We start from the raw sequence: 27,974 nt of genomic DNA, 5'->3' as shown, positions 1-27,974 counted from the left end.
TAATTTTATGTATTTTTTATATTTCCTATAACAATAATTCAGCATATCTTACAATCTTTACAATAATTTCAATTTCTAACGAAAAAAGTGCTCTAGGGGGCGACAAAACTTTTGTTATCGATGCCCATTGGAAGTGGCGTTTGATTTAAACTTGGCGTGGACACATTAAACACGGGATAAAGTGGTGCAAATTCACTGGGTCCAAATGTGTGTTCCTCACCCTCATTGATGTTGCTACGTTGGGTGTGAATCGATTCTTCATAGGAGGGGGGAGCTGAAACAAAAAATATTTTTGTAGTCTATATTTAATAAAAATAAAATATGGCAACTCACGCATATTTGGTGTACTTAAGTCCAATGTTGGCGCATCATCTTCTTCCTTCAAGTCATTGCCAACTTCTCTGATATCACGATTACTAGCTGTGGGTTGTTCATCTATCACATTGAAGCGTCGGGTGTTGTTGGCCAGCGGAACATTGCCAATAATCACCGGCATTGTCATAACCTGAGTTTTATTTAAACTCTTCATTTTGCAGTGCATTTCAATTTGATAGACAATTTGTATAACCTTAGACCCCTGAATGCAGGTGGGTGGTGTGGCGGGAACATGCAGCTCCTCTTTCATGGCCTTTGTGCAGTAACGCAAAACAGAATCACTTTTAATTTTACTCACTGTCACCCGTTGAATATTTATACGCTGCGGCTTGGTGCTGGTGTAGCGCACCAACATGACCAACATAAATTTGACCTCTGACACCGCCATGTTGGTGTTATTGATGACAATTCCCTGCACGGGTATATTTTGACCCGGTACATAACCCGTTTGGGGGACTTTCAATTCCATCTTTAAGGGTTCTGTGGTGCAGGGGCCACAGCAGAATGTTTTGTAGGCCTCACTGGTTGAGGGGATCTGGAAGGAGAGATTTGATATAGCTTGGCCTACGAAACATTTCCATCGGACTTACCCTAATTTGTGGTGATTCAAAATTCAAATCGGTTACTCTTAATACAGTAAAGGCCCTGTTGTACACATTATCGAATTTCCATGGCCTCACAAGAGCCACCTTCACTGTATAGCGTATGTGGCCATGTATACCCTCAAAGGAGGAGGGACAGTTGTAGGGTAGTTGACATGCAAATGTGTATGTGTGTACACCAACTGCAATCGTTGCTTTGGAGCCTGGAGAATTTTTGCAAAATTATTATTTTCGTAAGAGAACATATACTTTGCGATTTACTCACTTTGTTCTGAACCCATCAAATAGGTCGATGACGACAAATAATCCTCTCGTCCATGGTACATGCGCCGTGTACTAAAATGTCTTTCGGTCCACAAAGCCTCAGCTGATCCGGATATTTTTAATAAAATGGCTATTAAAAAAAAGGAATGAAGGGAAGTTTATTCATTGATTCATTGTTTATTAAATAGCTGTGCGGATTGATAACACCAAATGCAGCACTTATTCACAAGACTATAGAGTATCTTGCCATTTCAATCTAATTGATAATAAATTGCTGACATTGATAGTGCCGATAATATTTGAGTGAATCATAAGAAGTTGGGAGATGCTTGAAAACTTTCAAACAAATATAAAAACAACAGCTAAATTATAATTTAATGAATATTTGCGGGGTTCCCATATAAATGAAACTCTGACAAAAATATTGGTAGCCTCATTTACTAATATAAATATATATATTTATATTAATATTCCCACGATTTCGACCTTGTCATATTGTCACAAAAAATTACATTTTTTTCAAATAAGCCTTCAAAGTTGTTTCACATTGGTAGGCTTATCCGAAATAACTTATACAATTATGCGCCAATGTTAGTGGGCAGGCTTAATAATTAAATTATAAAAAATAAAAGTTAGCAAGTTTGCGACTCCTTTTGGATTATCTAGAGGTCACAGATAGTGCCAATTTGCAAAATTCCCTATAAAGATAATATTATCAACCATAACCGTCGTCTATCTTATCAGAGAAAACTTGCCATGAAAATATTTAGGGAAATGGTAAAATTAATTAAAACAATGCATTTTTAATATTTTATATGTAGTGCTGGATATTTATAAAATAAAACATGTATAAGCCTACAACTTGTACTGCGAATTCAAATGTGTCAGAGCTTAAAAAATCTGCTCATGTAAATATATAGATATTACAAAGAGAGAGAGAGAGACATTTAATACTAATGCTTGTTTTCACTTGGGGGATGAAACTTGCTCGCGTGCAGAATTGTTCAAAGAGTGGGAGTTTTATACGGAATTTACTTTTTACTCTATTATTTTATGAGGGAGCGCCCCTCGAGTCACACATGTTTGAAAGAATTAGAACGGGCGTCGAATTGCTCGAAATAGAGAGCGAGCTTCACCTAAGACTGAAATCGAATAAAAAAAAAAAATATAGACTCTATGATAACCTACACCACTATGAGTATTTAGTAGAGATAACGTAACAAAAAAAATTATATTGGGGATTTATGTGAAGTAGATCATACCAAATATGCATTGTACAGTGCATGATATGACTTCAATAAGGATTATATTAAAAAATATTTATTGGAGTAATAAATATGAAAAAATCTATTCAATTTGGGCTTACAGTACGTTTATATATATGAGGGTTAACCCAATGGGTTTGGATTTAAATTGTCATATCCATTACTTTTACTTCAAATAAATCCTCTCAAAGTAGGTTAACCCTTCAAAAAGTTCTAACGTAAACATGGCATTATACTACATATATGGTGAGCAATAACCATAAAAGAAGATGAATATGCATATCGAAGCTATACAAAATCTGAACCGATCTCGATAAAATTTGGCAGACTTGTTTTCGATCAGTACCTGATGTCCGATATTAAATATCATTGTTGTGGATAACATATTCCGCTGATGAGGGAATTTAACACCAAATCGGATGAAACACATATACGGGTGTTATAGCTATATCTGAACCAATTTTCACAAACATTAAAAGCACTTGCTTTTAGAAGTGCCGAAATTCATACCATTTGGGCTGATATTAGCCAATTATTGGACAAAAATCCTGAAATCGGATAAAGATGTATATGGGATCTATAACCTAATCTGATCCGATCTCGATAAAAATTGTCAGAGCTATTTTTGAGCTTCATAAGTTATCTGGTACCAAATATCTTTCTTGTAGAGTGCATATTACGCAGGTGAGGGACTTAAAACCCCAAATCGGATGAAACATATACATGGGAGTCATAGCAATATTTGAACCGATTCACCAAATTTGATGTATTTGCTTATAGATTGAATTCAGGTCATTTGGACCGATATTGGTCACTTGGTGCACAATTAACCCGAAATCGGTTGAAGATATATATGGAAGCTATATCTAAATTTGGGCCGATCCACATTAAGGGATCGTCCTTGTAACTATGGGTCTATCTCGCTTCTTTCTTGATGTAACAAACAGATGCACAAAGACATAATACCCTTACCGCTAAGTGGTGTAGGGTATAACATGTAAGCGAAGGCTATAACTATCCGGGGTCAGCCATGTAATACTCTACAACACTATAATACATTGGAAAGCCTCCTTCATGCCAAACAAATTTTGATCGATTTCCGTTTTGAAATAATGTCACACAGTCCTGCAAAAATGTTACATTTTGTTTTTGAATGATGCCATTTGCCCAACATTCCAGTGCTGATAGGTGTTAGAAATAATTGCACACAGAAGTTATTGTCCATTTCCCCCTCTAAATATTTTCCGATGATCAAAATTGGTAGGCTTCTGCCATGTCTTAAACTCTTTTACCATGCGAAATTCCGCATCGATTGGTCTGTATTTGTGACCCGTAGAGCAACTGCAGATACAAGGATTTTTTCTATTTTTGGCTCATTTCAGCCCCTAAATATGCTGCAATCATCTCTCTCAACAATAGGCTAATATTCTGACCCTAAATTTCGTGATGGGCAGACGGACGGACGGTCACACATAGAAAGATCGTCTCAGCTCGACGAGTCAGAAAGATCTAGGGCCATTATTTCGAGGTGTTACAAACTTAGTGACCCAACCAAACACATAATACCGCCAAGAAATAGTGTTGTAGGGTGCATCTAAAAGAGTGCTCGAAATTTTAAATCCATTAAGGAGTTGAAATAGGATAACACATTTTTTTTTACAAAAATGTAAATCTTTTCGAATGAGAATACCAAATACCAGATCGTAGACAATTCAGTTGGAAAACATGGTCAGAGCTTTCAAAATTTTCTTCGAAAAATCTGAAGTTAGTTATATCAAAAATGTTGTTATAAACCAAACAGTAAATAATAGATAATTCAGTGACAAAATATGGTCAAAACCTTTAAAATATCTAATATCGGGAGATATATAATATGATTATGGCCAAAGGTCGATCCATTCAAAAATGTCAGATATTCAATGAATTGAATTAATAATATGATCTCTTATGGGAAAAAATGGAAATAAATCTGAAAATTACTGCTTTTCACAGAGCTTTTTCACTCCCGTTAGTTTGGATTTGACTTTAAGCGACTTCTAGAACACACGACAAAAATTCCTCCTCCTCATTTTGAGTAATCTTAAACGTTTTAAGAAGCTGTGACCTTCAATAATACGAAGGAAAAATGTTACAAAAATTTCCTATTTTGGCGAAGATGCCTTAACAAAATTAGGTCAGATATGGAATAATGGATAATGGAAAAATTAAACCATAATATTTAAAAAGTTTCATATACTAAGAATACAATTTTGAAATTGTATATCTGGAGCAAAAATGTTGGAAAAATTCAGAGAAAATTAGAATAAGACTCATCATCGAAATTTCTTATCTCACGTTTCCTCTCTCATTATTCAAATAGCGTCTTAATGTGCCAAAAATTTTGATTAAAAATTTTCCCCTTTTTTGAAATATGTGTTTATCAAACCACATCCCCACAAAAAAAAATGCTTCTAAATTAACTTAATCTTATCCAAAAACAATGTGCTAGCTATGTTTGTTTATAACTGTTGTTGTTTTATGTGAAACGACGAAACAATCAAAATTCTTCAGCAGTACTCTCAACTCTAGATATATTTGTTTACGGCACTGGGTTTTGTTATTTAACCGAAGTTTTTTGTTTGAAATTTCAAATATGTATTTTTCTGTTACTGCACACAATCTAAAATAATTGAAATGACTAACTATTTGGTCATTGTTTTAAATATTACCGGAATAACAAAATATGCGATAACAGAAATCACGGAGGAAAACCAAAAATAATCCCTTCACATCACATGGCCAAATAACAGCAACGAGTAGAAGATATGGATAGCTCTCTTGCGGTTCTCCTCTCATCCACGTACATCATTACATACCTTTGACTTCCTTTACTTTATCACATTTCAATACGATTTTACCGCTAACAAGCTGGCCGGCGTAATAGGTGCCCGTAGGATTCTGATCGAATTCGATGTCACAGTGAACGACCATTGTGACCAACTATTAGAGCGATACTAAATATTCGAAAGGAACAGCCACCCGTTGGCTGAATTAATTCTAATGGTTTAATTGGTGTGACCAGGTCTCTCCGGCGTAACTGACATTGATAAGCACTGTGGCCGTCGTGCGGTCGTTGTTGTTGTCGCCAACGTCAGGAATGTCGCAAAATTTTGGAGCGTCATTTTTTTGTTGTGTGTTTTATCACAAAACAATAACACAATGAATCGGAATTGGGAATTTGTTGTAGTTAAAACGTGTGTTTTGGCTACTTTAAAAAGAAGGTGACAATGTGTGTTTGTGTGTAGGTATTTGGACAAGAGGGGGACTCTTGGGTACATACGATAAGCAAGTACGAGCAGGAGAGTCAAGTTGTGCTCCCTATTGACACAGAGCAGTTTGTGAACGATATGGAATTGAAATATACGTTCAATGATATTTTTCTCTGGGTAAATAACAATATTTGAGATAATAACGAGAGAAATGCAGTAGATATTTGACAATGTGTTTTGGTTAAGAATTATAAAGATACAAGACAAGTTCATTCCGATTTCTGGGGCCTGCAATGCAGTCTTAGAAACATATCGAGGCAGTAGAAAACTGTTTTTTTATGAAAATACTAAAAAAATGTTGATGGGCTGTTTTTCGAAAGTGGTTTTACAACTCGAAATGTTATTCGAATCCCAACTCGAAGTAAATATTTTCAAAAAAAGTGTTTAGATTATCATTTATTTCACATTCTGGTGACTCGAACAAAACAAAAAATCGAAAATGTAAATTATTGAAAAAATAATTTCAGTTTCGTTTTTAAAACATTGCTCTATGTAATACAGAGTAATATGAAAAAAATTGACAACTTTTGAAAACGAATAAGGGGAACGTAGGCGATGTGTGTGCGTGTAACAGTACATTATATTTTATCTCGTGTCTCACAACGTGCAAAATTTGAAGATCCTAAAATTGGTTTATAGAATATGTAATGTATACGTTGGGCGCCATATATGCTTTAGAGTTCATGTAATTGAATTTCATTTATGATGTATACAAGGTGAGATGAAAAAACTGCAACCAACTTCAGACTGCTGTGATTTCTAAGCCACTCGTCCGACAGTGGTTACAAGCGTACAAAAGCATTTTGGTGAGAATTTTCTAGAAAAAAAGTTATTTGTGATGGAATTCAGGCGTGATAGAAAATGTAAATAAATCTTTTGTGTCTCGTACCATCGCTCGTTACCGTGATACTGGTAGCGTAGCCCGACGTCAAGGAGGTGGACGGAACAAAACAGCAATCGAAAAGTCAAGAAGCGTTGCAGTGACCGAAAAATGGCTCGTGAGCTGAACATATCGCAATATTCCATTCGCAAATATTAAAAAATGAGCTCGGGGTGAAGCCATTGAAATTCCAAAAAGTGCAATAACTTACACCACAACAGAAAGAAAAGAGACTCAAAAGAGCTAAAGAGTTGCTTCGCCTGGCCGAAAGTGGTGAACTGCCGAATTTAGTTTCCTCCGATGATCGTGTTCACTTGCCAGAGAGGTTGGCCACCAGAACTCAAGCGCCGGCCATGGTGATTGTGTGGGCCGCCATAACATCTGATGGTCGCTCTCTGCTCGTATTAATCGACCGTGGCATTAAAATAAATGACGACTATTATCGTGAAAATATTCTGGAGGCTGGACTCAGCACCATCGCACTCAGCACGCGCCACCCAAGAATGGTTACAAAATGAGGTTCCTAGCTTCATTTCCAGGGCACAATGGCCGCCAAAATCTCCGGATACCTATCCGTTGGAGTGTTTTGGAAAGCAAAAAATACCGAAGTGTCGATCGCCTCAAGAAGTGGCTTCGCCGAGAATTGGCAACATTTGAGCAGCGTGTAATGGTTTCATTCGCCGTTTGAAGGCCATAGTTCGTGCCAAAGGTGACCAACTCGAACAAATCTAAACTTATTCTAAAAATTCATGCTATTTCCGACATTTGTTGCTTTCATTCAATAAAATTTAAAAAAAAAAATAAAAATTTTTTTCCAGTTTTTTTTGCCAAAATGCCACTCAAATGTTTTTTTTTCGGTCCCTTAAATTTTTTGTCCCTTGAATTGGTTATAAATGGTTACGACTTTCTACGACAGAAAATTACTCATGAAGGTCCACATCTTCGTATGTCCCTCATAAAAAGTTACCTTCCGATTTTCGGTATAATTCCGATTTTAGCCATATTTCTCAACGGGATTATCCTAAATTGGCATTTGGAGTTCCTTCTTTGGCAGATAATTGGCTATACCCTATAGTTGGTGGAGGGTATCTCTATCTCTTTCTAGTATGTCAGGCTCAAAATGTATAAAAACGTGCAAGAATTGTAAAACAGATTCTTGAATATTGCTGGGGAATATATATCACCAGACAGATTTTTTACAAATCGTGTACAGATATCTTAAAATGTAATTATATAATCTACCCATATATAACGAAATGATAAGAGAACGATTTTCAACAAATAAAACACTAATCAAATGTTTGGTATATCATAGCCATGTTGATTTATTTGGATCTGTTTCAGTGGGTGGCAGAAAACCATTCTCTTGACTTTCCTTTATCGATGGACTGGGAATATTAAATACGGGATATTTTGGCGCAAAAGTCTTCTCGCCATAGTCATGTTTTTCAGAATCGGCCAATTGCGCCTGTGGCATATGTACAGCTTCCTCGAAGGTGGGACAAGCTATGGGAAAGCAAAATGTTATTCATTCATTTCGGAAAACTATATAAGTTTTGCAATACTTACGAATGCTATCATTAACGGCCCATGGTTGACTGTTTGCATTGTCCACTTCATCGACATCTCCATCGCCGGTAAATGTTCTTCCATTCGCTGCCGCCATCGGTTGTTGTTGTATGACATTCATAAGCGGTACATTGCCAATTGTCACGGGGATATGTATGACTTGGGTGGGATAGAAAATCCCCTTCATTTTGGCCTCAACCTCAATGCGATAGGCCACCTGTATTATTTGGCATAAATTGAAGCAAGTTGGTGGGGTGGCCGGCACTGGGAGCAGATAATTGAATTGTTTTTTACACAATATCGGTACTGGGTCACCCTTTAACTTGGATACAGTCATGTAATCATTGACCGCCTTCACAATTGGCCTCTGGCTATACAGACACACCATCATAACCAAGCGGACGTTAATTTCGGTAATTTGAACTTTGGTATCATTGGTTGCCACAATGCTGATGGGTATAAGCTGACCGGGAACATAGCCAGATTGTGGAAGGTGTATTTGGATTTGCAGAGGATCGGTTTTCATTGGGCCACAACAGAAGACCTTGGACATTTCATTGTTGACGGGCATCTGTAATGGAGGCAGAGGCAATTAGTGTATATTTGTAAAAAAATTAAAATTTTGAAATTTAATTGAAAATGGGTGGTGCACCTTCAAAATGTATAATATTGGGAGATACTGGTTAAACTTGATGCTAATTGAATTATACAGATTTTTAAGATATACTTTCTTCTCACTGGTAACGAAGCGAATTTTTTATACCCTTCACCATTTGGAGGAAACTTAAAAATTTTCAAAAGAAATTCCGTCGAAAAATACGCTAAAGCCATTGAAATTCCAAAAAGTTCAAGAACTTACACCGCAACTGAAAGAAAATACACTCAAAAGAGCTAAAGAGTTGCTTCGCTTGGCCATAAGTGGTGAACTGCAGAATTTGGTTTTCTCCGATGAGAAAACATTCGTTGTCCAGCAAACAAAATGATCGTGTTTACTTGCCAAAGAGGTCTGCTGCCGGCCATAGTGTTCCGCTCGTATTAATCGACCGTGGCATCAGAATAAATGCCGAATATCACGAAAATATTCTGGAGGGTATATTAAAGTCTTGGTCACGCAAACATTTTGGCCGTAGACTTTCCAGCACACAATGGCCCCCAAAATTTCCGGATACCAATCCGTTGGACTATCGTCTATGGAGTATTTTGGAAAGCAAGGTTTTCACTAAGAAATACCAAAGTGTCGATCACCTCAAGCAAGCGCTTCTCGGGGAATTGGCCAAAATACCGCAGAGCAACATTCGAGCAGCATGTGACGGTTTCATTGGCCGTTTAAAGACCATAATTCGTGCCAAAGGTGACTTATTCAAACAAATCTAACGTTATTCTAAAATATGATGATATTTGCGACATTTTTAGCTTTCTTTGATAAAATTAAAAAAAAAGCAAAAAATAATATCGTTTGACTTTGTTGCAGTTTTGGTTTTTCAATACCAATCATTTTTGACACAATTCAAACAATTCTGCCAAATTTAAAAGCTCTAAGTTAACTAAAATGGGCTACATCACATAAGATTGAAATATATTTTAACATGCCAAGTTCCGAAAAATCGTATATTTCCAAGACAGAAATGAATTTTATCCAAATATTAAAGGGTATATACCCACTGTATCCATGAGACTGTATTCATGCATAGGGTTGAATTTGGTAAGATTCGAATTTTATATGAAAACCCAGAAATATGATTTCAAAATTTCTTCGAAATAGTTAAGAACTTTGAAAAATAACAAAAATTTCCCCCTATAAAAACTCCGAAATATTTACAGTTGTTCAAAATAGAGAGCTAAGCCTAAATATCTAAGCTTAAATATCTTCCATCTTATCACTCACTTTTCACATAAGGCAAATAACCAACAGCGAAAACCCAATGGAAAATATACGAGTTTTTTTTAATTTCCCCTCTCTAAAATGTATCTCATATACTTACCTTCAAAAGCGGTGTATCGTAATTTAAATTCATGATTTTGAGAACGGTAAAGCCTCTGGTATAGGTCTGGTCAAATTTCCATGGTCGCACCAGATCAACTTGGATTATGTAACGTATGTGGCCGCGGTTACCCTCAAACGAAGATGGACATGTTGTGGGGATGTGGCAAGCAAAATTAAAACTATGGACACCCGGCTCAATGATAACTGGAGTATCTGCTCAACAAAACATATCTTTTTTTAAATTCTCTTCACATTTCCATATTCAAATTACACTAACCTGACGAGCTTTGGCTTAGCAATTGGGTTACCGAATTTATATAATCAATATGTCCCGTATAGGATGTGCTCTTATCATCGGTTCCTTTCTCCGACCAATATGTATGGGCATATCCATTTATCTTCAAGACCACAGCTAAACAAAATCAGAATCAAGTGGCGATAAGTTTTTTCTTTTGTGCAGTTGGCAAATATGAGTCACGGGGATTTTTGCACTCAGAGGCTGGCTTACCTTTAACTTGTTTTACTTTATCGGCCGACAAAACGATTTTCCCTGTCAACACTTGGCCAGCGAAAAAGCATCCCTGGGGATTATTTTCGAATTGTATGTCACAGTTGACAACCATTGTTGTTGTTTGTTTCTTTGCAGTATTTTCCTCAATTCATTCAAAAGGGGAAAATTTAAATAATTAACACCAAAACGTAACACACAAACACTTGGCAAAGAACCCTACCAAACGGGGTTAACATCGACTAGTGACTGTATTGATTTACCCTCCACGGTTAAATGGAACTTCGAACAAATGTTGTTCCAAAACTCTGGTAAACAATCAATGCAAAAAGTCCCCTCTCCACAGTTATCAGAACATTGTTTATCAACTAATGATAATAATGAACGAACGTGCGTTGGTTCGTTCGTTCGCTCGTTCTCTTTGGCAAATAGGTACCCCAAACAAAAAGGCAGAAAGGCTAATTTAAAAGCTGCAAAGTTCCACATTTCAGCTTCTGGAATTTTGTATTTGCGTCTTTGTGGTATTTTTCTAAAATATATTTTTCAGTAAAAATAGATTGCTGTGTAATGTGTCACTTATCGGTTGTAACATGAACTTGAAATTCGTTTGTCGAACTTCGGATACGAAATGTGACCGATAAGATTTTTCTACATATTTTTGAAAAAAAAAAACAAAATAGTGAATGAAATTCGAGGGTGGCATTCTTGTACGAGGTTGTGCTGTTGAAATAGAGATCTAAGCTAATAATGTAGTTATTCAAAAAGGCAATGAGTCATAAAAGTGAAGCCCCTTTTTTATCAATACAAGAGCCGTTAAAAATAACTGAACAGTCATGGTTTCAACTAATTTCAAAATGCACAGAAAAATAGAGACGAAGCTGCGTACGGCATCCTCCTCCATTAGGAAATCTTTTTTAATTGCATAATCGATTTTAATTAATTAATTAAATAAATATTTTTGGTAAGTTCTTTTATGATATTTCAGAATTATAATCATCGTTATGGGCATGTCATTCTTAAATTCATCCGTAGAAGATTTTTATTATTATTTGCATAATTTTTTGGAATTGTGAATTTGATATAGAGAATTTTATGGACCTTTTGCTTTCTACTGTCTACTAAATGCATTTTAGCAGCGACTTTCGGATAACGAATTTCCTACCGAAATGACTGTCATCAGACTGTATAAAATAAAATATGCCAGAGCTGTACGCAGAAATGCATTTCGAACTTCGAGGGTAGCAACCTTTTTAAAAAAAAAAATCTTGAGCTATGAATAAACTATATTTAAGTTAGAGCTATATCCACACCATATGTCCAATTTTTTAAATAAATGAAAGTGCCGAAATAGTGGACAATATTGTAAATTATCGCAATTAATCTATATCTTTAGTGGGATTCTCTAACTCATTTTTGGCGTTGCCGACACAAATCGGTAAAATAAAAATGCTCTCAATTTCGTTAATCAACGATAGTTATGCCCTACACCACATAGTGGTAAGATTTTGAGGTTCTTCATAGAATCACTTTCTGAGTCGATTTATGCATGTCAGTCCGTCCATTTATCCATGTATTTTTTTTAACAAAACGCAGGTCGCATTTATTATACGATTGAGATAAATTTTTCCAAACAATATTGCTTTGGCCCAAGGACGAACCATATTGAAATAGGTGAGAATCGGTTCAAATTTAGATACCTGATTATGATATCTGATACCTGCATTATTCCATTCGCAAATATTGAAAAGTGAGCTCAGGGTAAAGCTATTGAAATTCCAAAAAGTGCAAGAACTTACACTGCGATAGAAAGAAAATATACTCAAAAGAGCTAAAGAGTTGCTTCGCTTGGCCGAAAGTGGTGAACTGCCGAATTTGGTTTTCTCCGATGAGAAAACATTCGTTGTCCAGCAATTTGTAAACAAACAAAAGTTATCGTGTTTACTTGCCAAAGAGATCAGCTGAAAATGTGCACCTTCGGTTGGCCAACAGAACTCAAGCGCCGGCCATGGTGATGGTGTGGGCCGTCATAACAGCCGATGGCCGCTCTCCGCTCGTATTAATCGACCGTGTCATCAGAACAAAGTCCGAATATTATCGCGAAAATATTCTGGAGGGTGTATTAAAGCCTTGGGCATGCAAGGATTTGGGCGCAGACCTTGGACATTCCAACAGGATTCAGCACCATCACACTCAGCACGCGCCAGCAAAGATTGGTTACAAAATGAGGTTCCTCGCTTCATTTCCAGCGCACAATTGTTGCAGTTTTTTTTTATCTCACCCTGGTTAGTGTTAGGGTCAGAATTAAAACCTTTTTTTATACCCTCCACCTTGGAAAGGAGGGTATATTAACTTTGTCATTCCGTTTGTAACATCCTTAAATATTCGTCTTAGACCCCATAAAGTATATATATTCATAATCAGCATAAAATTCTAAGTCGATTTAACGATGTCCGTCTGTCTGTCTGTCCGTCTGTCTGTTGAAATCACGATACAGCCCACATTATTTGACGTAGAGCAAAATTTAGCAGAGCTATTTGCATTGTGTCTAGGATGGTTGGTATTGAAAATGAGATATATCGGTCCACGTTCTGGTATAGTCCCCATATAACGGTACCTCCCGATATTCCGTATTTTGATTATTTATGCCACGTTTTTTCACGGATTTGTCTGAAAATTGGTATTTGTAGGTCATAGCAGGTCCCTGAGCGTGTGGCAAAACATTGCATGTATGGGTCCAAAATTTGGTATAGCCCCCATATAACGGTACCTCCAGATATTCGGTAATTTGATGATTTTTGCAACATTTTTTCACGGATTTGTCTGAAAATCGGTATTTGTTGGTCATAATGGGTTCCAGCTCCGGTGGCGAAACATTGCATGTATGGGTCCATGATTTGGTATAGCCCTCATATAACGGTACCTCCCGATATTCGGTATTTTGATGGTTTTTGCCATTTGATGATTTTTGCCACATTTTTTTCACGGATTTGTCTGAAATTTGGTATTTGTTGGTCATAATTGGTTCCAGCTTCGGTGGCGAAACATTGCATGCATGGGTCCATTATTTGATATAGCCCCCATATAAAGGTACCTCCCGATATTCGGTATTTTGATGGTTTTTGCCACATTTTTTCACTGATTTGTCTAAAAATTGGTATTTGTGGGCCATAATGGGTCCTAGTTCGTGTGGCGAAACATTGTAATTATAGGTCCACGTTTTGGTGTAGCCCCCATATTACGGTACCTCCCCATAATCGGCATTTTAATGGTTTTTGCCACATTTCTTCTAATTTTTATTTTACCCTAAGGTGGAGGGTATTAAAAGTTTGGCCCGGCCGAACTTAATGTTTTTTTACTTGTTGTTTTTTTTGAAGATGTACTTTTGAGGAGTTCAAATAGACCAAAATTTAAAATTTTAGAATTTCCCTGATTTTGCAGTCGCTCTACAGGTCAAAATTGAAAACCAATCGACACGGAGTTTTACATGAGAAGAGAGTTAAAGACAGGGAAGAAGTCTAGCAGTTTGGAAGACCATTGGATTATATTTAGCTTAAAAATGGACCACAATATTCGTGTGAAATTGTTTTGAATGCCTAACAATTCGACGGAGTGCGTAAATATTGGGAAAATGCCCCTGGTAAAATCTGGGCAGTGCTCTATGATATCATTTCAAAAACGAAATCTTCAAATATATATTTGGACATAAGGGCAAATACATTGAAGTGTAAAGATAGGACAAGACAGAGTCAAAAAATTGCAACCTGTGAAAATACCTATTGTTATATTGTTATGATATCATAACAATATAGTTGCCAATGTTAACTGATTTTAACCACTAAGGTAATATGCAAATTTTTGGAAAGATCTATGGAATATAATTTTGAAACCACATTTTCGGATTTTTCAAACTTTTGTTTGTCATTCGTTTCCGTAATTGTGGATTTTATAGTAACATGCCTCTGTCATGAGCTGTTACTCTATGTATTGTAGACACAAACCATTTGCTCAAAATGCATATTGTCTAGTCGTTACTATTTTAGGTTTTTAATAAAGAGGCTTCCAACATATTGTAATGGTGTAGGGTATCTTATTGTCGGCCACGCACGAATATAGCTCTTGCTTACTTGTTATATATAAAAATACCAATAGGTAGGGTGTCTTCTCGCGAAATTTTTCTGGGTGTTCTGTCTTTGTTCATTTGTTTATAACAGCCATAAGGAGTCAACGTAGACCCGTGATAGCCGTCTGAATCGATATTTGCATTTCCAATTGTTTGTCTGTCCGTGTACTTTTGGAAACAAAGTTCAGGTTGCATCTAACATACGATTTCCAACAGTTCATTTGCACATACCCTGTTGAAACTAGTGATAATCGACTCAGATTTGGTTTTAGCCTTCATAAAGAATACATCGGTTTTAATATAATACAACAAATGTGTAATATATTCCGCCACCAGATGAACAGACAGGGTCAATTTTTTAAGTTGAAATATTGGTGAATCTTATCTCCAAATTAGGGCTTTTGTGGTGAATTGGGCATAACATTTTCCATGGTACCATGTTATCTCTTTCAGCAGCAATAATTTCCATTAAATCCATTAAAGAAATCTATTATACCATACATTTTTATTTACATCTACACTCTTGATAATGACTAATTTGATGAAAAATGTATGAACATATTACGTCAAATATATCATGAAAGATAAATTATCAGATTAAATGACGCGAATGCAAAAGATAGCTTAAAAACGTTCTTTCACTATTTCCAACCCAAATTTTCATTTTAGTGCAATCATAGTTTTCCACCTTAGAAAATATCAATTTATTATGTTCCACAAAAATATTTTTAGATTTCCAGTCTAGATTTATTTTCTATTTTATAAATATTGGAGCAGCGCTGAAATGTTTTGTCATATTGTATAATAAATTCCCCTTTAATTTTTTTAAATATAAAACACTCAAGTTACCGTCAAAATAAATGTTTTTATGGCCAAAAAAATACATTGCTGTCATAAAATGAACGGTAAATCTCACATAACACGATATAGGTTTTCAATATATCATGTCAATACTCATGGCAATTGAAAATATAAATCATTATATTGTTACGAAGAAACTTGCAAAAATTTGTCAACTTTAAAAACATGGTGTTATGAATTACCAAAATTAGATTCTCTGATAACAAACAAACGTGTTCCCCGATGCTCACCTGTATTTTATTGGTATTTGATTCAAATCCCAATCTACAAATGACGTTCGCGTTAATTGATCTACAATTTACCATTTGTTTTGCTTACAAACAATGAGTTGCATATATTGTTACGGCATACATCGCTGCTACTGCGATTATTCAAATTCGATTCTGTCACTTAAGCCCCCCCATCAAGTAAACACCAAATCTCAATAACAAAACGAAAAACAGACAGTCGCTTCATTGCTCATCACCTTAGCCGTTAACTGAATTTTTTTCGTGTGTAGGCCCGAGCGCAGAGCAGAGACGAATTTTGAATTTTGTCAGCTACACTCACACAACTATGCAATCTTATCTCAATCTAAAACGAATCATAACAACAGTTATTGGATACAACTTCACAACAAGTTGGCCGAGCGATCGTAGTCAGTTAAAAACCTAAAGCGTTGCGTTAAACTGCTGCGGAAAACATTAAAAAAAAACGCACAAAAAACTAGAATGTGGCCAAGTGAACAACTTTGATAGTCGAAACCGAAAACCAAGCCATGGCTAATAATTGTGTTATAACATTCGATCAAAATGAATACGGAACTTATTTTACGGGTCAATTGTTGACGGGAAAAGTAATTCTGACCCTAAATAAATCGAAAAAGTTCAAAGGTAGAGATTGAGAAAAATGGAAGAGAAATTGTGAGCAATATAATATATGTATATTCTCATTCCATCAATCTTAATGCAGTAGAACAATGATAGTTATATACATATATATTTATAATTACTCAGTGACTCAGTTGATAAAATTAGATATAACAACAACAATTATAAAATACTTATACAAAAACATTAAAACCGGGAATATTCCAATAAACAAATTAAACTGTGACACAAATCGCCGGTCAAAGTCTGGGAAGTTTGGGGGATTAAAGATCTTAAAAACCCTAAGGTCATGAAACCTAAAGATACATGGGCGATAAATCCAATCTGTCATCTTTTTGGATATTTTTCAATGTTGTCTTTTATACGTTATTCATCATCCTAAAATTGGGGAAATCAGTCCAGCGGTTCTTGACTTATAATCAGAATAACTAAGATCTATTTCTTCCACATATACAGGGTGAGATAGAAAAACAGCAAAGAAGTCAAACGCCACAATGTTTACAATTTTTTTTAATTTTATTGAATGAAAGGAAAAAATGTGGGAAATAGCATCAAATTTTAGAATAAGTTTAGATTTGTTCAAAATGGCCAATGAAACCGTCACACGCTGGCCGAATGTTGCTTTGCGATATTTTGGCCCATTCCCGGCGAAGCGCTTACTTGAAGTGATTGACACTTTGGTATTTTTTAGTTCCAACCTTGCTTTCCAAAATACTCTAGACACAATAGTCCAACGGATTGGTATACGGAGATTTTGGTGGCCATTGTGCGCTGGAAATGAGGCGAGGAACCTCATTTTTAAACAATCTTTGGGTGGCGCATGCTGAGTGCGATGGTGCTGAGTCCTCTTGGAATGTCCAATGTTCTAGCTCCCACTAGAATATTTTCGCGATAATATTCGGCATTTATTCCGATGCCACTGTCGATTAGTAAGAGCGGAGAGCGATCATCGGCTGTTATGACGGCTCACACCATCGCCACCACACAGGCGCATGAGTTCAGGTGGCCAACCGAAGGTGCACATTTTCAGCTAACCTCTTTGGGAAGTAAACACGATCATTTGTTTGTTTACAAACTGCTGTACAACGAATGTTCAGGTTTTATCATCGGAGAAAACCAAATTAGGCAGTTCACCACTTTCGGCCAAACGAAGCAACTCTTTAGCTCTTTTTAGTCTAATTTCTTTCTGTTGCGGTGTAAGTTTTTGCACTTTTTGGAATTTCAATGGCTTTACCCCGAGCTAATTTATCAATATTTGCTGAATGGAATATTGTGATATGTACAGCTCACGAGCCATTTTTCGGCCACTGCGACGCGGGTTTCGATCAAGTCGCTGCCCTACTTTTCGAACCATTTTTGCTGATGTTTCTGTTTTCTTCCGTCCACTTCTTTGACGTTGGTCTACGCCACCAGTATCACGGTAACGAGCGATGGTATGAGACACAAAAGATTTATTCACTTTTAAATGCTGGTGTGCTCTAACGATAGCCACTTGTGATTTTCCAGCCAAATATAAAGAAATCACGCTTGAATACCATCACGGATAACTTTTTTTCTGGAAAACTCTCACCAAAATACTTTTGTACGCTTGTAAATAATATAATGAGCTGTCACTGGAATAATTTTAACAGCTGCCGGAGGAGTGGTTTGGAAATGACAGCAGTCTGAATTTGGTTGTAGTTTTTTCATCTCACCTTGATATTAATACATAAATCGTATAAATCACCCAGAATAAGAATGTGATGGACAAAACGAACTGTACAGAGTATGACTATTCACACTTCCCGATTTCCATGGCAGCAGATTTGATATTAAGTGTGGCTTCGGGTTAAGTCAGAAAACACTTCCTTTGCAAAGTCTGCCTCTAATTCTCCCCATTATTCAAAACAGTTATTCAAATTTTAAAAATTTAAAAAATCTGCTTAAAATACCTTTTAAAGGATTTTTTGTTGAAAACGTTTGTAAATATTTCTTTAAGGTAGTACATAAATTGTTTGGAATATTTTAAATAATCTTTATAAATTTCTGCTTATCTTATCTTTTGATAACCAAAAGAAAACAAGAAACCAAAGCTAAACACACAAACAAAACAAACGCTTGACGCCCGTCAAACCTGGAGTCGCGCTAGATATCTTATCTATCTCTTTATTATGAGTATGCAATTTGTAACACAGCATATGCCCAGCATTTGGATGACAAAAAAACTATAGCAAAACCAAAACTAAGAGCCAATATTATTAGATTAAAATACCATTAATGGCAACTGTTTGTTAAGTAACCGGAAAAAATTATAATTTTTATCAATCCCTTATGTTTTTTGCTTAATTTACCAGGTATTAAATTACAAATATGCGGTTATGCCCAGTGTCAGTGGCGCGAACGACATGGCCGCAAGAAACCCATCTACAAATCCAATCTGAAACGCAAGCATGTTTATCATGGTCATGAAGATTACATTGCGTCGACAACATTTTTAGTTGGCTCTGAGGGTGGTTCGGTTTTTTCCATAGAATCAGGAACACACACGTATTCCTTTGCTTGTCCCATACCCGTGAACTGTCCTTCGTCATTTGAGGGAGCCTACGGGCATGTTCGTTATATGGTTAAAGTTACCACCATCCGACCGAGTACCTCCAATCGTACCTACAGTAAAGGTTTCACGGTGCTGAAAATGATGGATTTGAATCGGGAAACGGAATTACTGAAGGTAAAACAAAATGTTTATCTCTCAATACGTTAAATACCTTAAAAGAGTGAAATTTCAAAACAAAAATCCCAATAGATTTTTGACAATTTTTTAGTCAGTTATAACCTCTGTTTTTTCCGGAACATGTGTTTTCCTTACTTTTCAGAGTCCAGCCTACAACGAAAGCATGGAGAGTTTTTGCTTCTTTACATCCCAAACCGTGAATCTACGTGTCGATCTAATGCAAACGGGCTATGTGCCTGGCCAAATGATTTTGGTTAGTTCGCATATTCAAAATAACACCAGCACTGATGTCAAGAAGCTAATGATCTGCTTGAATTTGCGAGCCACATATGTCTCGGATACACCCTGCATGCGAACATCCAGCGAGAAATTGTGTTTGGTGAAGAAATATTGCGGCACAGTGCCACGACACAGTGAACGAGATTATGCTGAAGTTATACGAGTACCGGCCACACCACCCACCTGTGATCACCTGAGTAAAGTCGTGCGCATTTCCTATGAAGTCTGTGTGGTGGCCATAATGAATCATTTGATGCGTAATCCCAAATCCGTAATACCCATAACAATTGGCAATGTTCCATTGATTACTCCCAGTGCCCCGGTTGCCCAGCCCAGCATTGATGATGTGCCCACAACATCAGCGTGTGCCATGCAAAGGGCCGATGGCAACGACCACAGTTTGCTGAGTGAGGAGACTGAAGTAGAGTTTGAAATGCGTAAGTCAGGGAAAAATATTCTTTTGAGAGTTGAAATCTTTATCACATATTTTTGTTTCCAGCTCCTCCCACTTATGAGGAAGCCATGTTTATGACCACCAACATTGCCGATGATGATGCCAACACGGTAAGTGAACAGGCCCAATTTACTCCCCGATACCCGGTCTTTGATGTCGATGATGTTGTCATACCCTCCATGGGCCAAACTCCACCACCAAATCCTCCGATCAAAAAGAAGAAGAGAAAAAAGAAGACAAATCCTCAAATGGAAAATATTGAAAAGGAAAAGCCACCAAGAGAATCGCCAGTAGAAATATAATCCTATCAACTATGTTCACTTATATATACATGCATATATATATAAATATATACTTACATATATTAAAATGCTATTTAATATGAAGTCAAGTTGTAAGAAAATTCCTCAGATTTAATGCTCAGCGCTTATAAGTCGGGCGAAAAGGATGAAGTCGATTTTCAACCAATTTTCGATTATTTAAATATATTTTGACTTCTGTTATGATTATTTAAATGTTTGACCCTCTATGGAGTAGGTTCCGAAGGAATAGTCCAATGTTGTCCATTTCGTTTCGGACCAGAATATATATGATACAAATATTGCGACGTGCCAGGTTTGATATAGAATCACTGTCTTGTTTTGCAAGTTATGAGAGATTAAAATATTGAAAATTGTGTGACCCTTTGTGGGTGAGTTCCAGAAGGGGTTCGCAAATATATAACATCTTCAAAGCAGATCTTGTGTTAGCAAATACATTCGTTTAAGTGACATTCAAAGAAAGTTGGATACTTATTTTGATTTCTTTGAGCTTTTTGTTTTTCAAAATCTTTAACCCTGTACCAGAAAAAGTGGTTCGATCTCTACCATTTTTATAACAGAGCTTATGTTGATGGAAATATTGACATGTACTAAGTCTGAATGAAATCGGATCTTAATTTCGCGTTTTATGAGCTTCATGGATATTGAAAATTTTTAACCTTTTATGTGAAATATGACGACAATTGAATGCATATTCCGGATTTTATAATCATTTTGGTTATTGAAAACTGTGGCCCTTTGTGGGGGATGTACATAAAAGATCTTTTGTTGATAGAATCATTGTGATATGTGTAGACATTCGGACTCTTACATCACATTTTATAAGAATTATAAATATTCAAAATGTTGACCCTTTGGGGGAGAGGTACTTGTTGGAGTGGACCGATACTGTCCATTTTCGTACCTGACCTAGCACTGATGTAAATATTGGAATTTGCAAAGTTGGAGAAATTATTTATTTGATTTATTTATTTTTTTCGGGTACCAGAAGGAGTGAACATATATTACCCATCTCCGACTCGATTTAAGTTTGATAATAATATTACGGTGTACGCACCAGCCAGCCAGGCGGACGGACGGACGGACATAGCTGGATCGACTCCAAATGTTCTGAAACGGATTTGGTCCAAAGAGACCTGAAATCTAAAACCGTTATTTTAATGAGGCACGTTTTGACCCTCTGTAGCCATATGAATAAGGGTATAACTACTGTAATTAACCATAACTTATGGTGTGAGGGGGTTCTGAATTGGAGTTGACGTGGAAAGTTGTATTGAAAAATAGTAAATGTTATAAATACTAAACAGTACTTAATACCTAAATTTACTAAAATGTAATGTCGGAACCAGAATTCTGCACTAGAACCTAGACATTTTGCATAATTGGTACAAAGCATGAAATAAAGTGGAGGGTCACTATTGTTGAGAAGTTGTGAGATAAGTCGAGATATTTGGAAATTCATTATTTGAAGGCACTAAAAGAATCAAATGTTAGTTATTATTCTAATGGTATTAAATTTCATTGCGGGGATTGAGGGATTTTCTACTACTTTTATGTTTTTTTAGAAATAAACCCTGCCATAAAGCCATACAGGAACCCAATTTATTCAAAATAATTACGTTTTTCAAGAAAATTGAAATTCGCCATACTTTTTGGACAAATCCCGTATATCATAGACATGCACATAAATCTCTCTCTTTCTCTCTCTCTGCCTCTCTCTCTCTCTCTCTCTCTCTCTCTCTAAAAAGTATGTCCTTAACTCTAAACAATTTTTAAGACCTTCCTCTATAAAATATCAAATGGGTCAATTTTTTTTTTTTTTGTGGACCCAATTCCTTCAAAGTTCAACAGGTCTGATTCTCTTCTCTTAAATGCCAATGTTGATAGTGATATCTAAAGAGAAACCCAATATCCAATAGCATACGTCACACAAGCGGTCATCGCAAAATTATCTAATTACCAAGGCAGGCAACCAATTTATAATGTTCTGCATTTATAATTTCCCCTGTCTATAAATACGCATATCTTGTAAGACCGGTATATCAGTACTCAAAAGCGATTCGTTTACCGCTGTCATAAATTTGACTAGAAAATAGACAAAAAAAAAAATAAATAAAAATCATTAAACTATGCCTTCGGTGTGTAAATTTACGCTGGACCATCCAAATGCCGTTTACTACTGCGGTCAGACCATTAATGGAACCATTAGCCTGACTACGACCTCGGAGAAAAATATTCGACGTAAGGCGCTTCTTTCTAAATACTAGTACTACTACTTCAAATCATATTACCTATTCTCCATTACAGATGCCAGCATTATATTCCTGGGCGAGGGCAAGGTAAAGTGGGAGGAGTCAACAACGTCTACGGATGCCAAAGGCGTTGCTATAACGACTACGATTTACTACAGTTCTCATGAAGTTTACATCAGCAATAGGACAACCGTACGCGGCCAGGGCACCTTACCCGTGGGCGTGCACACCTACACGTTTAGGATTAAAGTACCCATGGACTGTCCCACGTCCTGTGAGGGACGGTATGGGCACATTCGTTATGCTATTTCGTTAAAATTAAATCGTGTATTACGTTTTGATAATACCTATTACAAACCACTAACTGTCTTAAAAAGGGTCGATTTGAACAAATATCCCACTTTCAAGGTAGGACCCTCGATTCTTTCCCTTTAGAGCAATAATAACAAATGTCTTTGTAATAGCTTCCTCTTTTGACTGAACAAAATGCAAGTTTATGTTGTTGGCCCTGTAATAGTGGCAAATTATTGTATTCCCTGCAAACACCATTTGGTGCCTACACTCCCGGACAAACAATCAAGTTCTCGCTTGGCATACACAATAATTCGATGGTGGACACCAAGGGTTACCACGTGGATTTTATACAGAAAATGACATTCACAGCCCATTCACCCAACCGCAGTCATCAGTATGAGAGACGTATTTTAGTCAGGAAAATCTCAACGGATATATGTCGTCGTCTGACCAATTGCATATTTAATGGTGAACTCCGTGTACCCTCTGTGCCGCCCACAACTGAACCAGCTAATATTATTTATATCGAGTACAAATTGAAGGCAACAATAATAATGACCGGTTGTCACAAATCCAGGGATGTATCCGTACCCATATTTATTGGCAACATACCATTGCTAGAAAGTTTACCCAGCAATGCTGAGAGAATGGAAATGCCACCAAGTGCTCCAAAAATGGCGACAGCAGAGGAAAATTTAAATCCAGAAATGCCACCCAACTACACTGATATAAGTAAGTACATGAAAAATTCTAATAAAATAGTGTACTTTTAATTATTTATGACTAATTGTAATTGGAAAATATCTTATCAAAGAAACATTGATTTATTTATCGCACACAGAACCACCTTCATATCGAGAGGCTATGCAAAGTGATACCCCCTTCGTGGACAATGACGTCGATAAACATCATCGTGTGGTTGGCTTTAAGCCTCTTTACCCGATGTATTCTTAGTAATTAGAGTAATTAGGAACAAAATTTAAAAAAAAAAAATGCCGATTGAAGTTAAATTAGTTTTTTTTATTTGAGTTATATTTCAAATTGGAATGTTCAACAATAAAAGTCCACATGTACTTATGTGAAATAGCAATTATCGACTAATTATGCGTTCATTGAAATCAGTGTGAACTTACGTATTTTATCTTATAGAATATCATATATTTCAATAAATCTGAAATATTTTGGTGTTGTCATATCCTATGAGTAGAATACAGGGTTGCCCATATTCGACGGACCTTTGGGCCCATTCCAATCGACGAGGCTTGTCCGCAGGCAACATTCTTTGCGTCAATTAAATTTTGTACGGGAACAAATGCAAATCAATGCGAATAATCCGTTGTAAAGTGGACAGAGCCATGCCCAACTGCTGAGAACGGCGTTTTTGGGATGTTCTTGGGGACCTCCCAACACTGGCTCGTACGGCAGCGATATTCTCGGCCGATCGCCTTGGTCGACTTTTATATGGCCTCTTCGGATTAGAAAGAGCCTAACCAGTCGAAAGTTTTTCGTTTAATGGTGTTCTTAGAAGGCGCACTTCTCACATTTTTTAATGTTTTAAAAGCACGTTGAGTTTTCACAATTGACTTCTTCTGTTGAATGTAAATTTCAACTATTTCAGAGCGCTCGCGTGGCGTGTATTGGTTCATGGTAAAAATCTGCTTGGACTGACGCTTCAAACGCGGTATGTCATTAAGCGATGTGACATCTCTGTCAAAAGTTATGGCGTTGCCAGATGGGTCCGTCGAATATGGGCAACCCTGTACAAGGGCGGTCAGAGGATAATATTATTATACCCTCCACCATACATAGTATGGAGGGTATATTAAGTTCGCCATTCCGTTTGTAACTCATCGAAATAATCATTTAAGACCCAACAAAGTATATATATTCTTGATCAGCGTAAAATTCTAAGACGATTTAGCCCTGTCCGTCCGTCTGTCCGTCTGTTGTAATCACGCTACAGTCTAAACGAATTAAATTTTGCACAGATCTCTCTTTTGTCTGCAGGCAGGTCAAGTTCGAAGATGGGCTATATCGGTCCACGATATCGTATAGCCCCCATAAAACAGTACCCTCGATATTCGGTATTTTCATGATTTTAGCCACATTTTTCAACGGAAATAGTACACAAGGGGTTTTATGTAAGCACTTTACCCCCCGACAGAAAATTCTTTATATAGGTTAATGATATCGTATAGCACCCATATAACGGTACCGCCGATATTCGGTAATTTGATGATTTTGGCCACATTTTCAAATCGTATTGTCTGAAAATCCACACAAGGAGTTCTTTGTGAGCACTTTACCCCCTGAAAGGGAATTGTCTATATAGGTCCGTAATATCGTATATCCCCCATATAACGATACCCCGATATTCAGTAGTTTGATGATTTTAGCCACTTTTTCCAATGGAATTATCTGAAAACCCACACAAGGAGTTCCTTGCGAGTACTTTACACCCAGACATAGATTTGTCTTAATAGGTCCACAATATCATATATACCCCCATATATCGGCACCTTCCTATATTAGATATTGTAAAGATTTAAAATAAAATTTAATGGTATAATAATAATTTAATTCGTTCCAAATGGTGGAGGGTATTCAAAGTTTTACTTGTTATTAATACAAAGTCTGGTGTGAAGATGGAATATATCGAGTCCCTGTTTCTGGTACCTCCCGACAAAGCTTCAAATTTTTGAGTATCCATGGAGCTCATAAAACAAAATTATTATAAGTAATTTAAGAACTACGTCGAGTACTTCTGCTACCTAAGCTATGGTATTGTGGCTTCTGTCAAAAAGTATACAAGTAGAACATGGGTTGTATATTAGTTTTGGTTTTATTTCTATTAAAGCAATATTATATAATAAATATTTATATAAAAATTTCGATTCAGAAATCTGTTATTTTTTGCTAATTCAAAGCTTCCTTAAATACGACATAGTTATCTAAAAATGGACTCTTTATCTCTTAAAGTACACTTGTACAGATATCAGACGCTAAATCTTGTATTTCCCACTAAACGTAATTAAGCTTAATTTAGTTCTCTTACATGTTCGCAGTAGTAGTTGAAGAGAAACAAACGTAAGAGCGCACGACGCACAACCGCTAATCGTAAGTATGTACCTAGTAGAGAGGGTTCTCAATGATTGCATTAACAATTCAATTTTTGTTGATAAATACGCGTATCTTGTAAGACGGCTATGTCAGTACTCATCGACCCTTTGTTTACAGTCAGTCATAAAAGTAGATAGAATATTGAACAAGAAGAAGAAGAATAAGAACAACACATAAAAAGATGCCGTCGGTGTGCACATTTACTCTGAATCATCCCAATGCCGTTTATTATAGTGGCCAGACCATCAATGGAACCATTAGCCTAACTACGACCTCAGAGAAAAACATTAGAAGTAAGGCACTCTATTCTGGATTTGAATCCATATTTCATTGTCATCCCTTACAGATGCTCGCATTATATTCCTGGGAGAGGGCAAAGTAAAGTGGGAGGAGTCAACAACGACGACAGATTCCAATGGCAACAGCACGACCAGTACAACATACTACAGATCTCATGAAGTGTATATCAACAACGAGACCATCGTCCGTGGTGAGGGCATCTTGCCGGTGGGCGTGCATACCTATACATTTACAATTGTTTTGCCTCTAGACTGCCCCACTTCCTGCGAGGGAAGATATGGTCACATTCGTTATGGAATTTCGCTGAAATTAGATCGTGTTCTGCGTTTTGATAACACCTATTACATACCATTGACTGTTTTAAAGACGGTTGATTTAAACTTGAATCCCGTTTTCAGAGTAAGATTTTTAAATTTTCTTGAAAAAAGGTTAATATTGACTAATATATTGGTGACAGCTTCCCCTATTAGCTGAGAAAGTTGCCAGTTTATGCTGTTGGCCTTGCAGTGGTGGTAAGCTATTGTATTCCCTGCAAATTCCATTTGGTGCCTATACTCCTGGACAAATTGTTAAATACTCACTGAACATACAAAATCATTCGATGGTAGATGTCGAAGGCTATTTCATGGAATTTACTCAAAAAATGACATTCACAGCCCATTCACCAAGTCGCAGTCATCGCCACGAGAAACGCACCCTAGTTACAAGAGACTATCCGGAGATATGTCGCCGTTTGACCAATCGCATATTAAATGGTGAATTTCAAATACCCTCTGTGCCGCCCACAACTGACCCAACGAAGATTATTTATGTGGAATATAGGCTGAAAGTAACAATGATTATGTCCGGCTGTCACCGATCCAAGGATATATCCGTGCCCATATTTATTGGCAACATACCGTTGCGCGAAAGTCTGCCAAGCAATGCTGGAGGAATGGATGCAACACCCAGTGCCCCAGAAATTACAAAATCCGAAGATAGTTCTGGTTCAGAAATGCCACCCAACTATAATGACCTAAGTAAGTACTTGGAAATAATTTTGTGAAATATTTTTATTGATTTTTTTATGACTAATTGTAATTGCAAAACTTCTTATCGAAAACATGTACTTTTTTCGCACACACAGAACCACCCTCGTATCAAGAGGCTATGCAAAGTGATTCCCCCTTTGTGGACAATGACGTCGATAAGCATCATCGTGTGGTTGGTTTTAAACCTCTTTACCCAGTGTATTCATAATCGATGGGGATTTCAATAGTGAAACATTTTCTTAAAGAACTAAATATTAAACAAAAAAATCGTATTTGAGGTTTGAGAATTTGTTTACGATACTCAAACAACCACATACACATTTGTGATATAACGAGTAATTATATATTTTTATGAATTTAAAACTTATACATTTGTCATTAGCGCTCAAGTTATGAAAAGTGATTTGAAAAAAATTATTACCACCACAGCCGATATATAGAAAACGAAGTGGAATGGAAGAAAGAAAGAATAAGTCTGAAAATGTTTTTTATTCGAAAAATAGGCATGATTATTTTTTTTTTATTAGAAATATAACAGTAGTCCTACAAAATACCCACCTCAAATACCAAGTCAATCATTTTCAAATTAGTATTAGATATTTTTTAAAA

The 27,974-nt window shown here is 36.5% G+C and overlaps 4 protein-coding genes across 4 annotated transcripts; 2 read left to right on the top strand and 2 right to left on the bottom strand.

Moving 5' to 3' along the window:
• On the bottom strand, positions 1-5,651 carry LOC101894190 (arrestin domain-containing protein 17). The gene is made up of 5 exons (XM_005176148.4): positions 5,362-5,651; positions 1,243-1,371; positions 966-1,180; positions 334-910; positions 1-274 (listed from the first exon to the last, which is right to left on the bottom strand). Exons 1-5 carry the CDS (start codon positions 5,474-5,476, stop codon positions 93-95), a joined length of 1,218 nt encoding a protein of 405 aa, XP_005176205.1. The 5' UTR covers positions 5,477-5,651; the 3' UTR covers positions 1-92.
• A 2,330-nt stretch (positions 5,652-7,981) lies between these two features.
• On the bottom strand, positions 7,982-11,195 carry LOC101895990 (arrestin domain-containing protein 17). The gene is made up of 5 exons (XM_005176157.4): positions 10,756-11,195; positions 10,525-10,659; positions 10,246-10,460; positions 8,264-8,834; positions 7,982-8,200 (listed from the first exon to the last, which is right to left on the bottom strand). Exons 1-5 carry the CDS (start codon positions 10,868-10,870, stop codon positions 8,004-8,006), a joined length of 1,233 nt encoding a protein of 410 aa, XP_005176214.1. The 5' UTR covers positions 10,871-11,195; the 3' UTR covers positions 7,982-8,003.
• A 5,059-nt stretch (positions 11,196-16,254) lies between these two features.
• On the top strand, positions 16,255-27,929 carry LOC101894365 (uncharacterized). The gene is made up of 11 exons (XM_011296991.3): positions 16,255-16,608; positions 18,939-19,312; positions 19,458-20,031; positions 20,094-20,348; positions 22,676-23,028; positions 23,085-23,646; positions 23,756-23,858; positions 26,185-26,327; positions 26,381-26,733; positions 26,792-27,353; positions 27,461-27,929. Exons 1-11 carry the CDS (start codon positions 16,494-16,496, stop codon positions 27,571-27,573), a joined length of 3,507 nt encoding a protein of 1,168 aa, XP_011295293.2. The 5' UTR covers positions 16,255-16,493; the 3' UTR covers positions 27,574-27,929.
• LOC101896149 (arrestin domain-containing protein 3) lies at positions 22,180-23,930 on the top strand. The gene is made up of 4 exons (XM_005176158.4): positions 22,180-22,609; positions 22,676-23,028; positions 23,085-23,646; positions 23,756-23,930. The coding sequence occupies exons 1-4, from the start codon at positions 22,498-22,500 to the stop codon at positions 23,866-23,868; spliced, it is 1,140 nt and encodes a 379-aa protein (XP_005176215.1). The 5' UTR covers positions 22,180-22,497; the 3' UTR covers positions 23,869-23,930.
• Positions 27,930-27,974: the final 45 nt, after the last annotated feature.

Source organism: Musca domestica, unplaced genomic scaffold, assembly GCF_030504385.1.
Source record: "Musca domestica strain aabys unplaced genomic scaffold, Musca_domestica.polishedcontigs.V.1.1 12, whole genome shotgun sequence".
In the NCBI taxonomy this organism is placed as follows: Eukaryota; Metazoa; Arthropoda; class Insecta; order Diptera; family Muscidae; genus Musca; species Musca domestica.
Note: the sequence above shows the minus strand (reverse complement) of the source record. Positions and strands in the feature narration are given on the sequence as shown.

Excerpts from the sequence above, each read along its gene's own strand:
- LOC101894190 (XM_005176148.4), bottom strand. The coding sequence starts at position 5,476 with ATGGTCGTTCACTGTGACATCGAATTCGATCAGAATCCTACGGGCACC. Across the intron at positions 1,372-5,361 it reads TAAAGTAAAGGAAGTCAAAG|CCATTTTATTAAAAATATCC; the intron begins GTATGTAATGAT and ends TTTTTTTAATAG. Across the intron at positions 1,181-1,242 it reads TTTGATGGGTTCAGAACAAA|GCTCCAAAGCAACGATTGCA; the intron begins GTGAGTAAATCG and ends AAAATTCTCCAG.
- LOC101895990 (XM_005176157.4), bottom strand. The coding sequence starts at position 10,870 with ATGGTTGTCAACTGTGACATACAATTCGAAAATAATCCCCAGGGATGC. Across the intron at positions 10,660-10,755 it reads TAAAGTAAAACAAGTTAAAG|CTGTGGTCTTGAAGATAAAT; the intron begins GTAAGCCAGCCT and ends GATTTTGTTTAG. Across the intron at positions 8,201-8,263 it reads GGCCGTTAATGATAGCATTC|CTTGTCCCACCTTCGAGGAA; the intron begins GTAAGTATTGCA and ends GCTTTCCCATAG.
- LOC101894365 (XM_011296991.3), top strand. The coding sequence starts at position 16,494 with ATGGCTAATAATTGTGTTATAACATTCGATCAAAATGAATACGGAACT. Across the intron at positions 26,328-26,380 it reads CTCAGAGAAAAACATTAGAA|ATGCTCGCATTATATTCCTG; the intron begins GTAAGGCACTCT and ends CATCCCTTACAG. Across the intron at positions 26,734-26,791 it reads ACTTGAATCCCGTTTTCAGA|CTTCCCCTATTAGCTGAGAA; the intron begins GTAAGATTTTTA and ends TATTGGTGACAG.
- LOC101896149 (XM_005176158.4), top strand. The coding sequence starts at position 22,498 with ATGCCTTCGGTGTGTAAATTTACGCTGGACCATCCAAATGCCGTTTAC. Across the intron at positions 22,610-22,675 it reads CTCGGAGAAAAATATTCGAC|ATGCCAGCATTATATTCCTG; the intron begins GTAAGGCGCTTC and ends TCTCCATTACAG. Across the intron at positions 23,647-23,755 it reads ACCCAACTACACTGATATAA|AACCACCTTCATATCGAGAG; the intron begins GTAAGTACATGA and ends TATCGCACACAG.